We start from the raw sequence: 22,387 nt of genomic DNA on the forward strand, positions 1-22,387 counted from the left end.
GGAGCCGGGCTGTCACTCAAAGAGGGCAACTGGTTCAGTTCAGAGGGGCGACTGTGCGCAGAAATGGGAGCCGAAAACCCACCGACTCACAGTCCAGCCGGAGTCCGTGCAAATTCACCCACATTTTAGCATCAGGTATAAACCGAAAAACGAGGGAGTGCGAGCGTAAAGCTCCTCATCTCACCTTTTTAAAGGTTTACGCAGCGCACCGGAGTCCATGTAAATAAAGTGCGTTTTTGCTCCGCAGCGCGTTCATTGCAAAAGAAACATCATGAAAACATTTGCTCCCATCAGGCTCGTACACGGGACTGTATGTGTGTTTGCTGCAGGAGCTCACACACGTACACACTCACACACACTCGAACTCAGCAGGTCGAGTTTTTCCGCAAGCCAAGAGCGCCCACTAGCGGAAAATCTGCATCAGAGACAGCCGAAGAAAAAGATTTAGGTTTATCTTACTTCTAAATTAAAGTTTAAAAAGGAAAAAAAAAGGATAAAATATATAGTTTTAATTAAGAAGGAGTGACTCGGGACAGAGTTTAATGGATTTAAAGGAGGAATTTAAACACTCTTAAAGGTTAAAAGGGAGTTTTTCTATGTGCAGTTTTTTTTGCCCTTTAATAAACGTTTTCCACTTTTCTAGAAACTCAGACTGATTAACATGAGTCATGACCTGCATGTTCACTCTTAGCTGTCATTAAACACGTTCACACCTTTAAAACGCTTTTTAAAGGCTCGGAATGACGTTTCAGGACTCGGTCCCTCCAATGGAGACATTTTAGAGACTGTTAACATGCCCACACTTTGTCTAATTCACTTTTTATATTTTATCTCATACCTGTATATTGACATGAAACACATTCGCACTTTTATGAAAAAAAAGGGTTTTACAGGATTAAAGTTTTTCCCCTTTAATAAATAAAAATTCCAGCCTTCTGACATTCTCACAGTTGGTTTAAATAATAAAAACGAGACTTTTTACCCGTTTATTCCCCTTTTATTGAGATTACAAACATTTAACCATTTTGAAACGTCTTTAGAGGCCCCAAACCAGTTTATTTCTCTGTTTCAGGACTTCCCCCTTTAATAAAAATATTTAATATGCTCAGACTTTGCATAATTACTTCTAAAAACATTATTTCCCGCCTGTGTGTTGCCCAGTAAATTAAATTTACACACATTCACACCTTTAAATAAACATTTTCAGGGGATAAAAATTAGTTCTGCTGTGTCCTAGGACTCCTTTCCTGTAATAAATAATATTTTCCAGCCGTCAAACATGCTCAGCCTTCGTTCAATTAACTCTACAAACATTATTATTACTGTTTTATCTGTTTATTGAAATGAAACAGTCACACCTGCTGACTTTTGGTAAACAGCTTCTAATTTAATGAGCACTCCGCTCTGTGAAGTTTTCACACTCTCTCACACTTCACGCTATCTGCGGTTTTAAAGTGGATTGCGGGTGTTTGTTTTGCGGATCTTCACCCGGGAGATAATTGAGGAGTCCCCCCGTCCTCCCCTCTCCTCTGCCGGCCCGGAATCAACACACAGAGCTGCATTCGAAGCTGGATGTTTATTGTCAGAGCTTCACTTTAATTGAATTTAGATGCCGGATGGGCACAGCTCTAAATATGCTTTACTGTATTATTGCTGCTGCACCTCTAGTCTGTGACAAACCTACAGGAAAAAAAAATATCCTTTTCTCACCTGAAAGTCCTCATGAGCAGCCTTTAATCCCCACTATTTGTTTTTATTGATGATTCTAATTGTTTCTGTTTGAATCAGGACAGAGGAAGCTTCTGCCAGTCTTAAAAGCTCTTCCTGAAGCCGTCGGGCCACGAAAGCGTCTGTGCGCAAAGATCAGCCAAAACAAGCGTAAAACACACGCACGCACTTACCAGTGACTGTCTGACACTTAGAAACAGGAGGTCAGTCTGCACAGGATTTAAACTCACCTCTGTTTTTTTCAGCAGTTAAAAGATGTAGGGAGTTGCGTGGAAACTTAATTTCATTCAAGTTTGTGGAAATAAAAGTGGTTTTAAGTTTCGTGTAAGTTCGGTTCAAGAGAAATTCAAGTTTAAAAACACCTTTTTTTTCTTGCACACCTTTACTTTCTTGCAGACAGGTGAGGAGGAAGAGGAAATAAGTTCATTCCAGGTAAAAGGAAACAGTGCGGGATGTGTCTCTTATCCAAAAACTATGAAAACACACTGTCGTTTAAAAACTCCCTCGTTTCACTGTGTTTTAAGGAACTCTACTAAGGCTCAGTTGTGTTTTTACACCCTAAACTTGCTCCAGCAGGTCCGGGCTCCGGTCAGCTGCAGCGGGACACGCAGCAGCGCTCAGCCCGCAGAGGAGCGCACCGCCGCGGGCTGTGGGTCCGCCGGGCACCCGGGTCGGGCGGTGGATGTTTTCGCAGCTTCTGTGACAGTCTCACCGACGTGTGGCTCCAGACTCAGAGGGACCGCCTGACTCCGGCAGGAAGTCACAGTATGAATAAATGAACCAATATTTTATTTAGCTCCGGTTCTGTGCACCGCTTGGAGAGCATTAACAAAAATAACAAAGTAAGTTGTAACCTGCACCTGCAGGCTTGGTTTCGGTTTGAATCATATGAGCTATTCTCACCGCTCTGTAAATATTATTACATTTAAACTGAAGGCTTAAATTAAGCTTTCATCCATTCATGTTTTAATAATTTTATTTAGTGCCTCTATAAAAGCCGTGGAGCCCTAATGGCGCTGCTTTGTTCTGCCTGCAGACACTTGGGTGAGGTCTGAAGGTGGTTTACATGTTTAAACACAGTAGTTATTTACCTCTGACATTTACACTCACAGCACCTTTTCTAGTTCCCGATTTACTTTGAGAAATGAACGCTTATTGTCAAAATATATGTAATGTGCATTGACCATGCTAAAATAATTCAAACTGCATAACATGTGTAAATAAACAGCAAGTCAATGTAACTGTCCATAACCTCAACATTTAAATTTTTTTTTTACTAATTTAAAACTAAACCTACATATTTAATTCTCAGACTGACTTGTGATTTGAGCTTTATTAGTTTGAAAGGAGGTAAACTGAAACAAATGAACTCCCAATTTAAAGTTTAAATGATAATTTAGCTAATCTAGGCCATCTTAAGCTACTGGTGCTAATTTCTTTAAAACATTTATTTTTATTCTTTTTGAAAAAAAAAAAAAGAAAAGCACAGAAGCAGCACTTTTAAAGTGCGGGAAAAAAATCAACAAGGCTATAGCTACAGCTATTACTAGCTAACCTAGCCAAGTTATTTAGAAAATAGCAACCAATGCGACATTTGTTTCCAAAGAGTATCCTCGGCCATATAAACCAAATTAAAATGAACATAAATATAACAGCCCATGTACTCATTAAAAAAAACAAAAAAAAAACCCCACAAACACAAGGACAGGCACAAAGGAAATAATAAATAAATTATTTATGTAAAATCAGGTAAAACTCCTAATAGAGGCAATTAAGGTCGGCTAGGTTACTGTTCACTAAGCTAATTTAGCAATATTTCGTTCTTTGTTTAGTACCATTTATGCGATATAGAACTGAATCACAAAATTGTTTCAGCAATAAAATGAATCTTTTTTTTAAAGAGGGAAAATGGTCATTTTAGCTAAGCTACAGTGAACGCTATCAAAAGCTAACTTATTTCACTTGAAAAAAAAAAAAAAATCAAACCACCATCTTTTTCTTAGTAATTAGCTTTAGTGCCCAAACCCAACCAGACATTCAAAACTAATTAAATAATATAAAAATAATTTACTAACAAACATTTTTTCCAGATTGTGTTAGCTAGCAAGACTAAGCTTAAACACGGAAAAAGTTTATTATATCCTGTGAAATCTCAGTGCTTCTTGTTAAAAATATTAAACATTCAAGTAGGTTCACCAGGATAAGCAGTTTGAATCTGCTCTGGGTTATTTGCCGTCTACTCCATTGCTTTCGGTCTCCCAGCTTTCCTGTGCCATAATAATTAAAGATAAATAAATAAAACCTATTTTAGTATTATATTAAAGCTTTAAACTGACATTCATCATAAAAAAAAAGTAGTTTTATTAATTTATTTTTAATTTTTTTTATTTGCATGTTATATTGTTCAGGTGTTTTTCTGGTTTTATGGTACTATGTGAAATCCAAACATTTCCAAATATATTAAACATTTCTAGAGTAAAATAAAGAAAAAATGTGGTCTTCTTGTATATACTGTCAAGTTTTGGGTTACATTTTTCCTTCAGCTGTTTTTTTTTTTTTTTTTTTTAAATTTATTTTAAGTAAAGCTTTGCTCTTTGGTTTTATGCTTATATTGCTGGTCCATCTCCATTCAGCAGAAAGCACTTTGGGTTTGCCCGTTTTAAAATGGACCGCAGCATTTTGGGTTGTTCCTCCGATTAGCAGAGCTCAGCCTGGTGACCCGAGTTTAGTAACTCGCCACATTAATATCACCATCCGTCACCGCTTCACTTACACCCTCAAACGCAGGTTGACAGTTTCGATTGGATTCATTAGAGTTGGGTTTGAGCTGCATTGAAATGCGGGTTTGCCGAGGTCATTTGTCATCCTCTGTAATCTAGCGAACGGTCGGCTTGCAGCGACCTCACTTGCCGTTACGAGCTGGAAACAAACCAGCAGCTGCAGAAAAATCTCAAATTGCAGCTGCCAACTAATTAGGCAATGTTGTTACAGGGATTTGGTTAACCTGACAGTGATGTATTGACTCGAGAGGAGAAAATGGACCGCTGAGAAAAAAATAAATAAATTTCCAAAGTGGTGCCAACGGCGCCATTAAAATTTGTCACTGATCGGGCTACCTGATTAAAGATGAAACTGTGAAGGGCTGAATTAAATAAGATAGAAGCTCAGGAAAGCATCACACGGGTCAGTGTAGGCATTCAATGGATTTATTGATCTGTTCAGTCCCTTGACAATTGGGGGGAAATTACATGACAAATTCAAAATGCCACAACATAACAAAAAGTCTTTATATACCCACCTGAGGTCAGCCACACGCACACACACTCACATTCACACACACTTAAAACACATCCACGCTCGCGCTGACCTCAATCCTCGTCTTACCTGAACTTGTGCGAATCAGTCCTCTACGAATCAACACTTACCTCGCCCGTTAATTTACTAGCACATGACTGAGGGACAGAACACAGACTGTGGCTTTTTGTCTCCTACACATTTTTATCTTTAACTCGGAGTGAGGAGGGAGATGCAGCACATGATATTACATCAGACAGGAAAATGCCATCTCTCCTCAGTTTCCTGCAGGAGGTTCCGGCAGTTCGATCATGGGCAGTCTGGGAGTCGAGCGGCGGGTTCACCTCATTTCTATTTCTTTTTTTTAAATTGTTCCTCTTAGGACAACATTTAAAAGCCAAAATGCATACGGCAGGCGGAGCTGAAGCAGAGCCACAGAAGAAGAGGAGCAGGATTTTTAAAATGGAGGGCGAGCTGGACGGGAAGTTTGCTGTGCTTTTTAAAGTCTGTGATTTGGTAACCACAGAGTCTGCAAACAGGAAACCCACAGGCCGACTCCCATGCTGCACATGAGCCGAGCCGAGCTAGACAGTCAGATGCCTATCAGGTCTGCCTTTCAGGCCGTAAGAAGAGCACGAGAGTTAAGACTTAACCGGGTGGCAGGGCGAGGGACACGTTAGAGCATCTACATCAAAAAAAGTTCAAGTTTTCTAAAAAAAAAAAAAAAAAAAAAAAAAAAAAAAAAACCAAAACAAACAAACAAAAACAACCCAGAAGCACAAGAGTCATCTGTGCAGCAGGGTGAGGATGAGGAGGAGGGGGCGATGGTCCTAGGGTGAAGAGCTGCCTCCTCTTCAAAGCTGGGAGGGAGCGAGTTAACACGCTGGTTGCGCCCCCCCTTCTTTCAGCACTTCCAAAACGAAGCGAGCGTTCCACAGAGGAGGAGGAGTGGGGCTGAATGATGAGGAGGAGGAGGAGAAAGGAGCTGGATGGGGGAGGGGGATGACCTGCGGACGAAGGGGGAGCAGTCTTATTCTGTGGCCTTCAGGGTGAAGGAGAGCTTGGGCCTGGACTTGCCCTTGCCGAGGATGATTTTCTGCTCCTCCTTCTGCTGCTTCTGCCGGTCCTGCTCCAGCTTCATGCGCTCCTCGTGGATCTTTCTCTGCTCTTCCACAATACGCAACTGATCCTCAGCCTGCGGGACAGACACAAAAAAAGGAATCAGGGGCGGGGTCACGTAAGGCCATGATTACACTTACCGCCAGGTCAAGTAAATCCAAGTAAATGAAGCTCCTTAAATGTGCCGTGTTTCCCAGAATATTGCTGCTGAAGGAACTACAACAGGTGTTTGTATTTTTTCCCCCCATACTAACAAATAGTAGTAGTAAGTAGCAGTAAAATTACTTCATTAAATTTAGGCAATAAAAGTTATTCTGTTAGATTTAGCTGATTATTTATTTATTCTGCTATAATATAATAATAAATTATTTATTTATTTTTCTATTACACTTAAACAATGAAATTAATTAATTAATTAATTCCGTATCAATTTTATTAAACAATAAACACGTACTCGTTAGATTGAGTTGTTAAAATCGATTCCATTCAATTTAAATAGTAAATACGACTGAGATTTAGACAACACGTGATTTTACTTTTAGATTATGTAATTAGATTTATTTCTCGTCACCATCATAGAAGCATTATTGTACTGTGTAACTTGTTCTACGGCTCCCTTGTAAAAGCAAAATAAAAAACAAAAACAAAAAACCACAATACACAATTTTGATTGGTCCTAATTTTTTTCTTCTTCTTAAACATTCATTTTGGTTTTTGAAGTATTACAGGAATGCTGGTTTTCTATAGTTTGACCCTGATTCAAATAAACAAAACTGCAGAATTTATTTTTTCCCTGTCCCACTTATTTGCAGATCCGTTTCCATGGCTGATAACCATCAACTCAAAGCCACTGCGTAGACACTGTTTCCTGCCAGTGGAGTGTTGCCATACCCAGTAATGTCACAGCAAAAAGCCTTAAGGTCTCAATCCGTCCTGATTTTTGGATTAAAGATGTAGTCACGACATTAAAAGCTGATGAATGTCAGTTTCTCAAATCAATCCAATTTTTCAATCCAACTTCAGTCTTTGAATTAACCACTAGACCTCTTTCTGACCCGGGGTCCCTTCATCAAAACCAAATAACGTTTAACCTATGTTCTTGCATGTAAATATGCAACGACTCAACAGTGCAAGGATTTCTAGAACATACACTTCTCTGGGGGGGTTTTGAACATTACTTTGATTTGAAATTTCACAATTTATTTTATCGATACCTGTTTATACAGCCCAGTATCGTGGCCAAAGAAAGCCATTTTCTTGTTAGCATAATTAGAACGTTAAACGTTTTTCCAAATTGCAGAATTTTGCATGTTGATGACAAATTGGAAATTTTTGTATTTTAACTCAAAGAGATCTCTCTCTGAATAAGAGAAGATTCATCACGATAATCAAACAGTTTTCAGTGTCTAGTGCGAGCTGAATATTTTATTCACAAACCCTAAATGAGTAATCTAAATAGTAAGCTAAATAGTTTTGCCTTATTTTTAAGTTGCGTTAACTTTTATGTGTTGATAATGTAAAATTATTGCTGATGGTGAGAACACACTGCTCAGTGGATGCTAACGACAGATAGTTGTGTGTCCATTTTGGCGTACCAGTTTGGCCTGAGCCTCTGCGATCTTGCGGTTATTCTCCTCCAGGATTTTTTCCAGCTCCTCCCGCTTCGATTTTTCTTCTTCCTAAACAAGCAACACGATGATATGTTAGCGCACGAACAGGCCACAAAAGGCACGCACGCACGCACGCGCTCACTCACACACTCACGACAAGTTTGTTCAGCCTCTCACACATTTTTAAAAATCCCTCTAATGCTGCCTAGAGAAAAATTAAAGACTAACACACACCTAGTGCTGCATGATTACACTCATCAATAGAAGACATATATAAAAAAGACAGACAATCAAAGCTGCTGCTGCTTTTTAACATGTTTATAAGCAAGAGAAAAATAAAGGAGGGAATAGTTTTGGCTCACCAATGCACGTATACCATTTTCCTGTGTACCTACACAACTGGTGAAAGCGTTAAACGGTTGAATATTTACTGTCTCGTCCGGACTGTGTGGCCCCTGCAGAGACAGGAGCGCTCCTGGTGTGGGTAGGTAGATATGGGGGTTTCTGCCATACGGCGCCATTCCTCTTTATTACTGATCAGTTTACGGCTTAGCCTGCAGCCGCGGTGAAGGAGTGCAGTACAAAGATGTTTGTCTGTGTTTGTGTGCAGGTGTGTGTTTGTGCAAGTATGTAAGTGTGTGTGTGTGTGTGTGAGAGAGAGAGAGTGTGTGTGTGTTCGAAGTGGACCCGCCCACGGTACACTTACAGTACAGGACGCGGGTCACGGCTGAGCTGAAAGGTTGCAGGTCAATGCTAGTTAGGAAGGTGGTGTTTCCAAAAAATTAACAAAAAAAACAGCACAAACACATTTCCAAACTGAGCCTACAGGAGAAGCAAGTTGTCAGCACAAAAATAAATCAACACATTTTGTTCCAAAAGCTCCACAAAAATCATCAACAGGTGACACAGGTGAGAGGGGATTAACCTGTCAGGACAGGAAACAGGAAATGAAGCGTCCCTGTAATGTTCCCCTTCCCCAAAGAGTTAAAGAGCAGGTGAGGTGGATTAAAACAGACGTGATGAACATTTCTACACATCGCTGACCTTTCTTCCTAGTCCTGAGGGTAAACAAAGAGTTGGGGGGTACATTTCTTAGCCTATTAGTCCCGAGTCAATGGCCGCTGCGCTTTAGCTGGACCGCTCATTCACAATACTGTGATGTAAACAAACGCCATTTTTCTTAATAGTGCCCAGGGAGGGGAGCCAGGGTTGTTTGTTCTTAGTTTAAAAAGGAACCTTTAGGGCGACTAAGCATCTGAAAAGAAATCAGTTTGAATAAAGTTAAAGGCAAGACCCCAGAAGACCTTACTTAGCAGATGTCCTAGCATCTTTCCTGTGCAAACTCTCACTTTTTGCTGGAAAACAAATTAAATTACAATGTTTTTGTCCATCTGACCTTCATCAGGTATACAGGCTATTACCAACTGAAGACTAACGACATTAATCTGCTTATTACCTTCCAAAATTCAACAAATTCACAGCACAAATCAGGTTTTAAAGCAAAACATTTTGATAGTTAAAACATGAGCAGGAATACCAAATGAACCAAACAATGTCACACAAGTACCAAACTAAAACAACCAAAACAATTGGTATGTGTATATAGTAACAACCATGTAGTGGTTCAGATACCTGAAATGATTAGTTTAGCCTAAATCAAGATAAGCTCCAACTAATAAGCTGAAACTATCTAAACTCATCTTATGCTAAGTTAAGAATTAAAGCCAATTTAACTAATCTGAACTTAAGTTCAAGTAGTTTCACACAAATTATTATCAAGTATAATGAGTAAAAGTAAGTTACTGTGCAGTAAGTTGCAATAAGTTCAGCTCAGCTGTGTTCTAGAAGTTAAGCTTTGGATAAGTTAACTTGAGGTAAGTTCAGATAAGTTAAGACAAGTTAAGTTCAGGTAATTTAAAATAAGTCTGTATGTATTAAAATAATACACTTAATCCCAAGAGTTGGAAAAATCCAGCTTTATCAGCTAAATGAAGTTAAACACAGCCTAGCCTAATAGCCTAAAGTGCAATACAATGACAAACATCTCAACAAGGTAAAATTTGGAATAAAAATACTCACACTTAAATTAACAAAAACATCTGTAGAGCTAAAGATTACATAATATAAATAAATAAAAACTGCACTGTGAAATACTGAATTCAAAAGACTAATTACCTGTATTCAAACAAATTAGCTATTCATTATTCAATTAGAAACCTGTGGGCTTTTTTTAAAATGAATAACTAAATCAGTTCAGATCCCTGGCTGATTAAGTGAATAATCCAGAAGTCTCTCTTCCACTTATTAAAAAGTCATGGTCTATACCTTGACTATGCACAGAAACAAGTTAAATAACACGTTTCACACCACTGAAGATTTCCCTGATAATAATTGAACGTAAGATTCGCAGATAGAACGTCTGTAAATCTTACGTTCACTTATTCTGATAAAAGTCGGAAGAAAAAAAACTTTCAGTTTAATAAATATTCCAGCAGTGAGACAGGACTTATATAAGTTTTGTTTTCGCCTTGAATATTTTATATCACGGTTTCGATTGTTAGATTCAGAAAAATTTGTTTTGGGGCCCGGGAAAGAAAAAAAAAAAATCCACCCTAATAATGGCAGTTACAATGTCAGACTTGTAATAATTGCAAAGTATATTTTTTATGTTTTTAAAAAGCCTTAAAAAACAAAAGAAACCCTAAAATAACCACTGACAGGCAGCAATCTAGTTGGTAAAGTTTAATCTTTAAATTTAAAAGAAAAAAAAAATATATATATATATATACCTTAAATACAAAACTAAGAAATTTGAGTAAACCAGAAAAGAAATGAATATTGTTTTGAAACCCGCCATGGCAAAACTCTCACCAGCAAGTTAGAAATGCACTGCTATCCTCTAATCTCTTTTAAATTATAATTTTTTTTAAACAGAAATAAAATGTCAACTTTTAACCTTTTAACTGTAGCACGTTACATCCTACCAAACTCAGGGTAGACACAAGATAAACACATAAACAATATAATTTTTCAAATACACGAATGTGTAAAAACATATCACCTTACCCATGATTTCAGGAATAAGTGAAATTTTTTGGATAAACAGCTGGAGAGTTGAGGTAACATGGTAGTTTGTTTCGATTTAAAACCCATTGGATGGTTTTTCACTATGAGAGGTCCACTCACTGACTAATGAAAAGAGAAACTAAGCTAACAGCCTGAAAGACTCCCACACTGAGCTGAAATGCAACTACTGCAAAAAAAAAAAAAGAAAAAAAAAAGTGAATGACAGGAATTTCGTTATTATTCTCGTCACTGCTGTTATTATTACTTCAGTAATTTACACCAATGAAGAACATTCATTATACCCTTGGATATATTGATTTGCTTTAGTATCTGAAGCCAAGGTACTCCCTTTTCCTTTTATTCTGAAAGCTGCCACTTTCCTTGAGCACAGCTGCATCCAACTGTGTGAAACTTGTGCCATGGCTGGGTTACACTTTAAATAGTTAAAATAAAAGACCAAAGACCCAGTCAGAGTGGGAAACTGAGAGGTGAAGGGAGCTGAAGGGGTTTGGGTACGGGGTGGTGTAGGGGTAAGGGAGGGGCTGCGTTCCAAACGACCGAGCGTTACCTCTCTGGCCTTCTGTGCCGCCAGCTCGGCTTGCCGCTGCCGCTCCAGCTCTTCCAGCAGCTGCCGCTCCATGATGCGCTTCGCCTCCTCGACGCGTCGCAGCACTTCCCGCTCAATCTCGTCTTTCCGCTTCTCGAGCTCCTCCTCCACACGTTTGGCCACGAGCTCCTCAACTCGCCGCGCCGTCTCCTCCTCGATCAGCTTCTCCTCAATCTCCTGCTGCCGGCTAAAGGAAAGAACAAAAGGTTAGCATGTCGCTAATTCGTGTTTCGGTTTTAAAACGGAGAACTATTTAATTGCTAATCAAATAAACCACACCGAACCGCTTTGAAATATCTCAAAATAAAAGCTTAGTCTGTATTTACCCAAAGCTAACCAACCAGTTTTTAATTCATCATACCTGAGAGTGGTTTTTACGAGCCATACCAAACCCAATATTACAACACAGCTGATCAGGTAAAAAAAAAAATTAACAGAAAGGCTATTGTTCAAATGGATATTTAAGAATTTACTAAACTGCTTTAAACAGCTCTTAAATATACATAATTCAACAATGAGGACATTTTTAATTTCAAATGTGAGATTGGGTGCAATTTAGACTGTTTTTCTGAGTGCTTTGTGGAATTTAGATGGAGGTCACCTGCCCTCCTGTTTATCTTTTCTTTAAACTGTTCTTTTTGTGTGAACAGGAACTTATTAGTAGCGATGTAAACACACACTCTCCACCCTCTCAGGGATCTGGTTTCACTCTGTCAGGCTGTGGAAACCAGAAACTGGACCCAGCCCTGCCCAGCATCCTTTATATTTACATTTGTATGCCCGGTTAATGGGCCCTGTGGCTGTTAGGCAGCAGGAGAAAGGAGACGGGACAGACAGACAGGAAGCCAGGTGTGGGCTGTGTGTTATATTACCTGGAGGCTCTCACACACACAGACACGCACCTGAAAAGCTGCAGTCAACATGGATGTATTTACGGTCACAGCTGTTTCATTAAAATCTGAAATAGGATTATTTCAGTAACGAGGATTGAGTTAACACAGTTACTCAATTTTTTTTTTAAGCTGTGTGTTTAAGTCAGTTTGTGATGTTTAGCTGTTGCAGCAGGTTTTGTGGTTGTTCAATGCGTCCTGATTCTCTCTGCATCCTGTTTAAACCAAATAAGTTTTAAATATCAATAGAATTTGACTTTAAAATAGGCCTTCCTGTTAAAGCCAAGTATCCACTTTTCACTCACATTTGTGTTTCTTAAATTCTACAAGTTGTATTACTTACTTTTGTGGGAGTACTGCATTAATCGAGCAGACTAATGACATGAAGAATAGCTGTTTTTTTCACTAATGAAAACTTTGATTTTTCCTCTCAGTGGACCATTGTGTTCACATGTGGACTACAGGGTGAGACATTTACTGAGTTTGGTTTCAGTTGATGTTTTTTAGCTTTTTATTTCGCTTCGACTGCAACTGTGAACTACTGATTATAGCAGTATTTGTACTGAGTGTTTGACCAAAGAAAAGATGGCCAGCTGCTTCAATGGAGATGTAGCAGCTGAGTTTGAAGAACAGCAGGAATCAGCACCTGCATACCTGCTAACACCATGAGCCAAACTGTAAATCGAAGGTTTCTGGTTTGAGTCCCTGTGCAGATGCCTGTATATAATCCCTCACAAAAAAATAAAAATAAAAATCAGCACAACAGAAACCCGCCTTAACTAATAATAAACAATCCAGATGGTTTTAACTGCAGGCATCAACATCTGTGCATTTATTCTCTATAAGAGAAACACATTCTCTCCAAATGCTCAGAGCTACAGCTGTCCAGCTGTTTGTGTCTACAAAAACACTCATTACTAGTACAGCCACAGCTGAAGTGAGATAAAATAATCAATGAGTAAAGTTAATATTCAATAAATCAAGAGGTTTTCACTGAATGTCTCACTCTCCAGTTTATATGTTAATACAATTATCTCTCCAGAGGAGAAATCAAAGTGCTTATTGGAGGAAAAACACTCATTCAACATAGAAATCATGCAAGAGCATCATCAAGAACAATTCAACCCCAAAATACACCTGTGAGGGGAAAGTTAAAAGCCCCACTGCTGGAACTTTATTATTGTATGAACAGTACTTTTAAATTTGCCTTTAAACTTTTTTCTGAGCATCTTTGCTTTAAAATAAAATAAAGCGACTCATCTATACAAGTAGGGCTGCTCAATTAATCGAATTTTAATCTCGATTACGCTCTGGGCTTTCAACGATCATTAAAAATGATTGAGCCGATTATTAGCCTCTCCCTCGTGCTTTACTCTCGTGCTGCTCTGTGTGGCAAATCGAGCGCACCTCTCTGCATTTCAAACCCGTCACAACAATTAAGAGGGCCCGAGGGAAGCTCGGAAAGCTAAGCAGAAGTTATTTGGAGAGGAGAGTGACTGCCGTTGGTTGAAAAGAGAGATAAAAAAAAACCAAAAAACTTCAGTGGTGTTGAAACATTATGGGTTCGCGGAGTCAGACTGGATCAAGTAGACATAGTGTGTAAACTTTGCTACGGTGTCGTAGCTCCACCACAGAGCAACACTGCAAAGTTCACTAAACATAGATGTTTACATTTTTCATTTATTTCTTATATTGCAAACATTTGCACCTACATATCAGTATTTGCACACTATTTTATATTATTTTTTAAAGTCATTTTTCAATACATTGTTATTGTTAACCCTTTAAATCCCTGTAGAACCAGAACCGCGTAAGCTAGCGCAATAATTTGTTTTGCATATGAAACCGGAGGAGATGTACTTACATCTTATGCCATCAGCTTGTCCTAGGTCACAGTTTCCTTCCACATGAAGCTTTGCAAAAATTGCATAAAAAGCGCTTGCAGGAACAAAAACATAATATTCCAGAAACATGCTTTGCCGATCCGATCAGCTGTTCGTAACACTTCCCACATTGAAAAAGACGTCAACGCGAACTATCGCATGTCCGCCATTTCCTGTCCGAAACCGGAGGTGACGTCATTTTCGCGGAAAATGTAGTTTTTTTTACTTGTAGGCCTTAAAAGCCTATACTGGTGTTTTTATAAGTCATGATTGACTCTATCCGGTTGTTCAGTCTGACGTCACTAGCCGTGTCTGGGTCTAAACTCCGCTGCAGGTCCATATATCAAACGATCACTATGGCATTACTGAGACTTGAAAAACTGTCTAAAGTCTTTCATATTTAATAAAATGATCAGCGTTCTGCTCTACCAGGTGTAACAATTGAGTTTAACATCCAGGCATCCATGAAAATGGAATTTATGAAATTTAACGGAGTTAGAAGTTAGCAGGAAGTTAGCTCGCTAGCTTCTATCTAAATACAATATAGCATGTCCTGACTGCGGGGTTTTGGAAACAAATTAAAACGTACAGCTCTGTTATCACTTCCAGCATAAATGAAGACAGAAAACCAAACAGCAGTGACGTTTGTAGGGTTACTGAAGTTGGGCTAGCTGGTATATAACGATGTGCTACGTGACCGCTAGCGACACAGCTATGTTAGCATAATATAAACAAGCTAACTTTTTTTCCACTCGATAAAAGTTATCGTGAGTGTTCTCGGTGGTCAGGAACAAATGTAATCGCATGCCAGGATGCTGTAAAAGGACCAAACTTCAGCCAGGAGAACAACTGAGATAATCCATCCACAATACGAGGTTAGTCATTCATATACTGCTGCATGGGCTGGGCTGTAGTTACATCCTAAGGTTTTAAAAACTGAGCTTAAATAAATGATTAGCGGTAATAAAAGCTGAGGGAGGTCAACAGTGATCACTGACTGTTTTAGGAGCTTTTTGAGATTCCATCCATCCATCCATTCGCTTCCGATTATCCTTTTCAGGGTCGCGGGGGGCGCTGGAGCCCATCACAGCTGTCATAGGGCGAGAGGCGGGGTACGCTCTGGACAGGTCGCCAGTCTGTCACAGAGCCAACACACAGGGACAGACAACCATTCGCACTCACATTCATTCACACCTAGTGGCAATTTGGATTATCCAATTAACCTATCCCCACAAGCTGCATGTCTTTAGACGGTGGGAGGAAGCCGGAGTACCCGGAGGGAACCCACGCAAACACGGGGAGAACATCCAAACTCCACACAGAAAGACCCCGGCCTGATGGTGGAATTGAACTCAGGACCCTCTTGCTGTGCGGCAACGGTGCTAACCACCGTGCCACTTTTTGAGATTAAATAGAAGAAAATACAAAACATTAACATTGGGGCAGGGATAGCTCAGTAGGTAAAGTGGTCGCCCCATGATCGGAAGGTCAGCGGTTCGAATCCACTTAACGGCTACCCTGAGGTACCCCTGAGCAAGGTACCGTCCCTACACACTGCTCCCCGGGCGCCTGCTTAGTGGGCTGCCCACTGCTTCACTGAGTGAATGGGTCAAATGCAGAGAAAAACAAGTAATTTCCCCATGGGGATCAATAAAGTATCCATTATTATTATTATTAAACATGTTAACAATACAAAAGCCATATTAAACGCAGACTACTTTCGGCCCGGAAGTAGGATTCGTCACGTCATCACTTAACAATCGGATACTTTTCTGAATAGTTTCTGGGATGCTTAGAACTTGAATTGCACTGCTGGAAATAGTTTATTTTGATGCACCTGCTGTTTTCTTTGCAAATTTGCATCATAGGATTGTTTTTTGGTTTTCCTGCAGTATATAAAAATTGCTGTATCTCCAAAATAAAACTGTGAAGAAACTCAAAATAAATTCCCTGTTGGTGTAAACTATTTTTTGCAACTTTTTTGTATTTAAAGTTTTGAGGGATAAGCCTCTTAAATTTCTCCAAGTAGAAATATATGTAAAAAAAAACAAAAACGATTTTCAATTTTTTTTTGTAGTTTATTACACTTTTTTGCAATTAATGTAGTTACTATGGACTTAATGCATACATATTATTAAAATATGGGCTATAACAGTTGTATTGATGTATAGCAACTTGAAATGCTCCCAAAAATGGCACTACAGCATGTAAAAATATAATATAAGCTCTGGCGAACTTGGTTCTATGGTAGGTCTTAAAGGGTTAAATAAATATCGTCAAATAATCGAGATCTCAATTTCAGTGAAAATAATGGTGATTATCATTTTTGCCATAATCGAGCAGCCCTATATACAAGTTAGAGCAGATTGTGGGGATTTTGTTTTATTTACACGAGGCTGTGATGCTCCTCGCTCTTCTGGATTTACATCAACTCCACTGCTGTTTGTCCTTTCAGTGTCCTTGTTTTTTATTTATTTATTTGCATTTGTATGTATGCATGCATTCATTAGTGAGCACTCCAGGTGTTGTCAGTACACCCTCAGCTCTGGTTTAATATTGGGCTCAATGTTATTAGATCACTAACTGTGCCAGATTTATCCTCATTCTAAATGCAGGATTTTCAAGAATCTATGCACTGAAATTGATGCCCTGATGTCTGTGGAGAACCTGGAGCTAAACCCACACAGATCGCTTTCTCTTCACTCAGCATGGAAACATTAGGCATGTCGGTAACTGAGCATCAGCATCTCCTGAAGCATCAACATCACTACTGATCTGACCTTCAGTGCAGGTCAGAGAGTCAAATCTCTGCCTGCTGCAGGAAGTTTATGACTGCAGGATTAACTGACAGACCTGCACACCAATAGCCACTCATTTGACATATTTAAACGTTAAAAGAGAATCCAACATGCATTACTTCGTTAGTTCAACTTTACCAGCACGATTCCGGGTTTTTTTTTAGGGTTTTTTTTTCCAAAGTGAAAACTGCAGGTCAGTGAGAACAACCTCACAATTCTATCATGATGCTTAAAATACGAGTTTATAGTTATGTTTATCTGAATTAATGACGGTAGAACTAGAGGTGTGATCCACCTGAACAGGTAAAGCTTTCCTCTGACAGGCGCTGCGGCCTTTGCAGCCTGTTAGCGTTAGCCAACTAGCTCAGAGAGCTAACGATCGCCATGCAAATGACCGCAGCTAGCCTAGCATTTAGCTTAGCTTGTAGCCGAACACGGGCTGGGGTTCAGTATCGTTATGTAACAGTTTACGTGCCGGTTTCTGTATTAAATATACCCACATCTTCCTCTGTCGCTCCATCTCCGCCTTCCTCTCCTCCTCCTCCTTCCTTTGCTTCTCATCAAGCGCGTTCCTCTTGCTCAGTGTCCGGCCGAAGATGTCGATGCGCTCCGGCGGTGAGGCTGCTCTCTCTCTGCGGGACGACGCTGTGTTGGACCGGGATCGGGACCGGGATTCTCTGCGCCGGTTCCTCTTCGACTCTCGGGACTTGGAGCGTTTCTTGGAGCGCTCCCTGTCTCGAGATCGCGACCGGCTCCGTTTCTTACTGTGCTTGCTGCTTTTGGAGTGCTTGGACCGGGACGAGCTGCGGCTCCGAGAGCGGCCCATGGTGCCCTGCGGACTGCTGGATTCTACGGCTGATATGTGTACCGAATCAGGCCCTCCACTCCGCCCGCTCCTCTTTAAGCTTCTTATTCACACGAACAGCTGATGTTGCGCTGCTCCAGCGGGTTAATTTTGGAGAAATAACCCTTCAAACTAGCTGTTGTTTTGCCCTACTAACTCGCTTTAAGGAAAGATGGCGGTTTGATGAGTTTTCCCAGCAGGCACCGCGGGCTTCGGGATTTTCCGTCGCTCTTCGGCATTTCCCGCTCAAAGCAAACTAATAGACTGAAAAGACCAGAAACCAGCCAAAACATTTCAACAAATTTAAGTCCTTTATGAATGGGAATATATGATTTGTATATAATTTATACATTTTAAAAAAGTGTAAAATGCATTTTATATAAAATATATAACTGGGATACATAAACTTATCTTTCCACAAGTGAAGTAATCACATATTGAAGGCTTAAGAAAAGTTCTGGCATTCCATTTTGAACTTTGGATTTTAGAAGACTCAATAAAAAGTTTTCTAAACTAACGCATGATTTTATTTTTTTCTCTTAATGAAAACATGTATACTTGTATTTGTTTGTTATTCACTAATGACATTTGACATGTGGTCAATTCTGGGAGTCTAGAACCAAGTGGGTGACGTTAAGGCAGTTAAATCTATATTTGTATTTAGCCTGTGGTTTTAACATCACACCAACGATAAAGATGACATTTCAACACACAGCTGTATTTGTATTTTTAAAAAACAGCCTGAGTACCATCTGGTATGTCTCCAGTTGTTCTGGTTGTATTGTCAGATGCATACACATTTTTATGTCGCTTATCAGTCGCTTTCTTCCTGCCCCTGTTTCAGCTCCAGTGATCTCTTGATTAGGGCAGGTGTATCGATAGGTTGCTAGACACCAAGTTAGCTTTAGTTTGCTCCTCCTAACAAATAAGTTGTGAAAAGTAAAAAGTGGTGTAATTTCTGACATGTTACTGGACATTGACTGGATTGCATCCATATTACTCTGTGAAGGAATTTGTTATTTCTGTTGATTGAATCCAGTCTGAATCAACATGCTGCTTGGTTTCTTCAGCCTGACAGAGAGGTAATCCAAAATACTGAGACTATAATGAATAGATAAAAATCTATGGCTCTCTTCCACAGCATGTCTCTTGTTTTGCCTACCTCCCCTCAAACCCAACCGTTCACAGCAGATGGCCGCTCCTCCCTGATCCTGGTTCTGCTGCAGGTTTCTTCCTGTTAACAGGGAGTTTTTCCTTCCCACTGTCGCTCATGTGCTTGCTAATAGGGGTCATCTGATTGTTTTGGTCTCTCTGTATTTTAGGGGGTTTACCTTACAATATTGAGTGCCCTGAGCTGACTGTTGTTGTGATTTGGCTCTATGTAAATACAACTGAACTGAAGCAATGGAACCAGACCATCTTCTGCATCATTTACTGGACATGCAGCCGAACTCTTTCTCACTTAGCTCAAAACATATTTTCAAATTTTCATCACCTCATACACAATACTTAGATTCATTTGAAACTCATTGTCATGTCATATTTGCCTCTAATTTTCTGAGTTCTTCACTTTTTTGTAATTTCTGTTTACTTGAGCTCCTTTAGCTTTTTGAACTATTTAGTTCTGTGATATTATGTTTATTTTAATAAGCTAGGTTGTTATTTCCAAGTGTTGATTTTCAGTCATTTTAAATTTTTGAGATAAACTAGTTTTCATTCTTTTTTATAATTAACTGAATTATAAAGGCCTTTAAAGACCCAGTCCAGCTGAACTCCCAACCCAGGCACTGTGAGGTTTTTTCCATAAATGTTACCACCTCACTGTCATTCAGGGCCTTTAATCTCTATTAGGTTAGTAAATTTAAATGTCATTCAATACCTTTTGTGAAGCTACTGTTATAATATGGGGTTGACACAAAATCCCAAACCACATCATATGTGACCAACTTGGCAGGTGATCTCATTTTTGACAAAAATTAAGTTTAAACAGTAAAAGTTATAAAGAGTTGACTGGACGTGTTGCTCTGCTGCAGGAGCTCGACAGCGATTTGAAGTTTTGTCCCTGTTTGACCTATCTCTAACGTCGCCGTGTCCATTTTTAAAAGCTGTTTTCATGCACTATCAGAGCTGAAAATGACGCTTTTATCCAAGCTTGTAAATATAGAGACACGAACATCAGATAACAGACAGAACGAGGGAGGAAAAAGGAATACCCAACTTGACAATGACACAATCCTGCACGCAACGTTTGCCATCACGCTCTGGCAAAATGAGGCCATTGTGATAACTCTCCCCGGAGTGCTGCGCTCAAAATAAACTGCCATTACTATATTTAAAAACACATAACTCACCAGCCCAGCTTCAAAAAGGTCACACCGCTCAAGCTCAAAATGAAAGTGTTCTTACTTCAGAGGGTTTTCTCTGTTTTTGTTTTTTCTAATTACCTGCAGCGGCATCTAATTTTAGTAGAAAGAAATAATTTGTTCACAGGGAGTCACACTGCGTGCTGCCTCGATTGCACATCAAAAGCACTTTTACTTGTTGTGAACTGAGTTGTCAGATGACTCACTTATATACCCACACAGATGGAAAAGGGCCTTTGTGTTGAGCTGCTGTGCATTCATCCGTGAGCCTGTGGTGTCACATTGAGTATGAGCACTTCCTCAGAAATACAAATTTCCTCTGAATTAAAGCAAAGTCAGAAATGAGGTGATTTTACTGCCACAAATTGAGGGCAAGTCGCAGTTGATCCGTCCAGGAACAGCATCTCCTCCCTCCCTCTCTGCTCCTCGTGCCTCTGCTTGAAGCCAAATAATCGATTTTCTTTAACTTTTATTTTAATGATCCGCGGCGTTCTGTCCCACAGATGAGAGGAATTGGCATTAAAGCACCAGAGATGTCTTGTTTTTCACTTGGAAAAGGCAGAAGTGCTTAAAGCCCCCTTTTGATGAATAATAGAAAATGCTTCATGGAGGTGGAGAGGAAAGGAGTTCCAGTGTGACTCCGGTCGGGGGGAGAGGAGGAGTCAGATTGGAGAAGCAGAGGATGTGTAAATGAAAGACTTTGCCTCAGTTTGTCTGCTTTGCTTCTGGGTGGTTTGAGGTGAAAGTAGAAGAAGAAGCAATAGAGTTGGTTTAATGTTTCTCTAATCCTCTTTTGAAAGAGTTCAGAGGTAATCTCAGGAGAAGCAGTTTGGATAAGTCACAGATAATAACGTCAGTCAAGGCTTAAAGGTGTATGTGATACAGGAATGTCACCAACTCCTTTGAAGAGCAAAATATCCACTGAAGTGGGCAACTAAAATCTCAACAATGGGCTTCAGTGTCCATCACACCACGATGGGAATAAAATGATACGTAAAAAAATGGGTTTCACACCTGAAAGCACCATTGACTCACCTGCTTTCTTGTCCTGTGGCGTCCCTCAGGGCTCTATTCTTAATCCTCTTTTTTTGTGCCTGCTTCCATTATAATATGTATTTAGATAGATCCATCTTCATTTATATAGATGATGTCCAGTTTTAATAACCCAAACTCAAACTACCAGCAACAGACAACAATACAGCAGGAAATAACATGACAGGCCAGTTAATCTTGTTAGATTTTGGACTACTGATCAGACAAAACTAAGGATGTGAAGATGTCACCGGTTACTTCATACTGAGAAAAGTCTTTGATAAATTAAAAGCTGATAATTGAATGTTATTCAAAGATTATGTGAGAATTAAACTGGGTGGTTTGTAATAGGTAAATGGTACCATGTACAAGCTGTGTTGTTATCATCACCATCATCATCATCATCATTATTATATAAGGTCAACTGTCATCACTTTGAATTTTAACCAGTGATGCTCTTTCCACATTTATAGAGGTTAGAAAGCAGCTGTGATGAATCACATGACATCTGCTTGTACTGTATACTTTCAATGTAGTTGGATGAATCCACAGAGAACAACAGCACAGGTAAGCTGATCACAGCCCGTCCACAAAGAAAACAACTGAAATTATCTGACTTATTTCTAAGTTTATTCATTTCCCCCACGCTGTACTGCAAATCCCACGTTAACCCCTGATTACAACCCTTCCTGTTTACATGCATGAGTGGAAACAGTGCTTTCAAAGATGGCGCATGCTGTTGCTTCAGGGGGGAAACCTCTGCTGATCCCATTGATATTCATGTGTTGAGATGAACCTCAGCAACACTGATGCTCAAAGCTGAGTATAGAAAAAAAATTATATTGTGACTCTTGGAGTGGATATAAAACTGTTTTGGTTTCAGTTTTAGCAGAGTTTAAACGTGTTTTTTAGCCCAGAAAGTTTAATGTGGATGTCTCCTGAATTCATAGGGCTGTGAGTCATGACATCTTCATATATGTTGGCAAAGTTACTTTAAAAAATATGAGCTCATTTAGACCGTGTCTCTGAAATGGTGGGATGATTCCTCTAATTTGGCGGATTTAACATGAAATGTCCTTCAAATAATTTCCAGTGTGAGCCGTTCTGTGTCAGACCTGTTTAATGTACAGATTGAAGAGTTTCTTTAAAATAA

At 39.5% G+C, this 22,387-nt stretch overlaps 1 protein-coding gene across 2 annotated transcripts; it reads right to left on the bottom strand.

Moving 5' to 3' along the window:
- Positions 1 to 5,772: 5,772 nt before the first annotated feature.
- Positions 5,773 to 18,059, bottom strand: LOC113007855 (arginine and glutamate-rich protein 1-B). 2 transcript variants are annotated; one of them, XM_026144859.1, is made up of 4 exons: positions 17,496 to 18,051; positions 11,386 to 11,611; positions 7,737 to 7,820; positions 5,773 to 6,217 (listed from the first exon to the last, which is right to left on the bottom strand). In XM_026144859.1, exons 1-4 carry the CDS (start codon positions 17,819 to 17,821, stop codon positions 6,053 to 6,055), a joined length of 801 nt encoding a protein of 266 aa, XP_026000644.1. In that variant the 5' UTR covers positions 17,822 to 18,051; the 3' UTR covers positions 5,773 to 6,052. The 2 variants fall into 2 exon arrangements, with proteins under 2 accessions (XP_026000644.1, XP_026000642.1); XM_026144857.1 differs by lacking the exon at positions 5,773 to 6,217 and having other exon boundaries at positions 7,752 to 11,611; positions 17,496 to 18,059.
- Positions 18,060 to 22,387: the final 4,328 nt, after the last annotated feature.

The sequence above is a fragment of the Astatotilapia calliptera genome, chromosome 16, assembly GCF_900246225.1.
Source record: "Astatotilapia calliptera chromosome 16, fAstCal1.2, whole genome shotgun sequence".
In the NCBI taxonomy this organism is placed as follows: Eukaryota; Metazoa; Chordata; class Actinopteri; order Cichliformes; family Cichlidae; genus Astatotilapia; species Astatotilapia calliptera.

Excerpts from the sequence above, each read along its gene's own strand:
- LOC113007855 (XM_026144857.1), bottom strand. The coding sequence starts at position 17,821 with ATGGGCCGCTCTCGGAGCCGCAGCTCGTCCCGGTCCAAGCACTCCAAA. Across the intron at positions 11,612-17,495 it reads ATGGAGCGACAGAGGAAGAT|CCGGCAGCAGGAGATTGAGG; the intron begins GTGGGTATATTT and ends TCTTTCCTTTAG.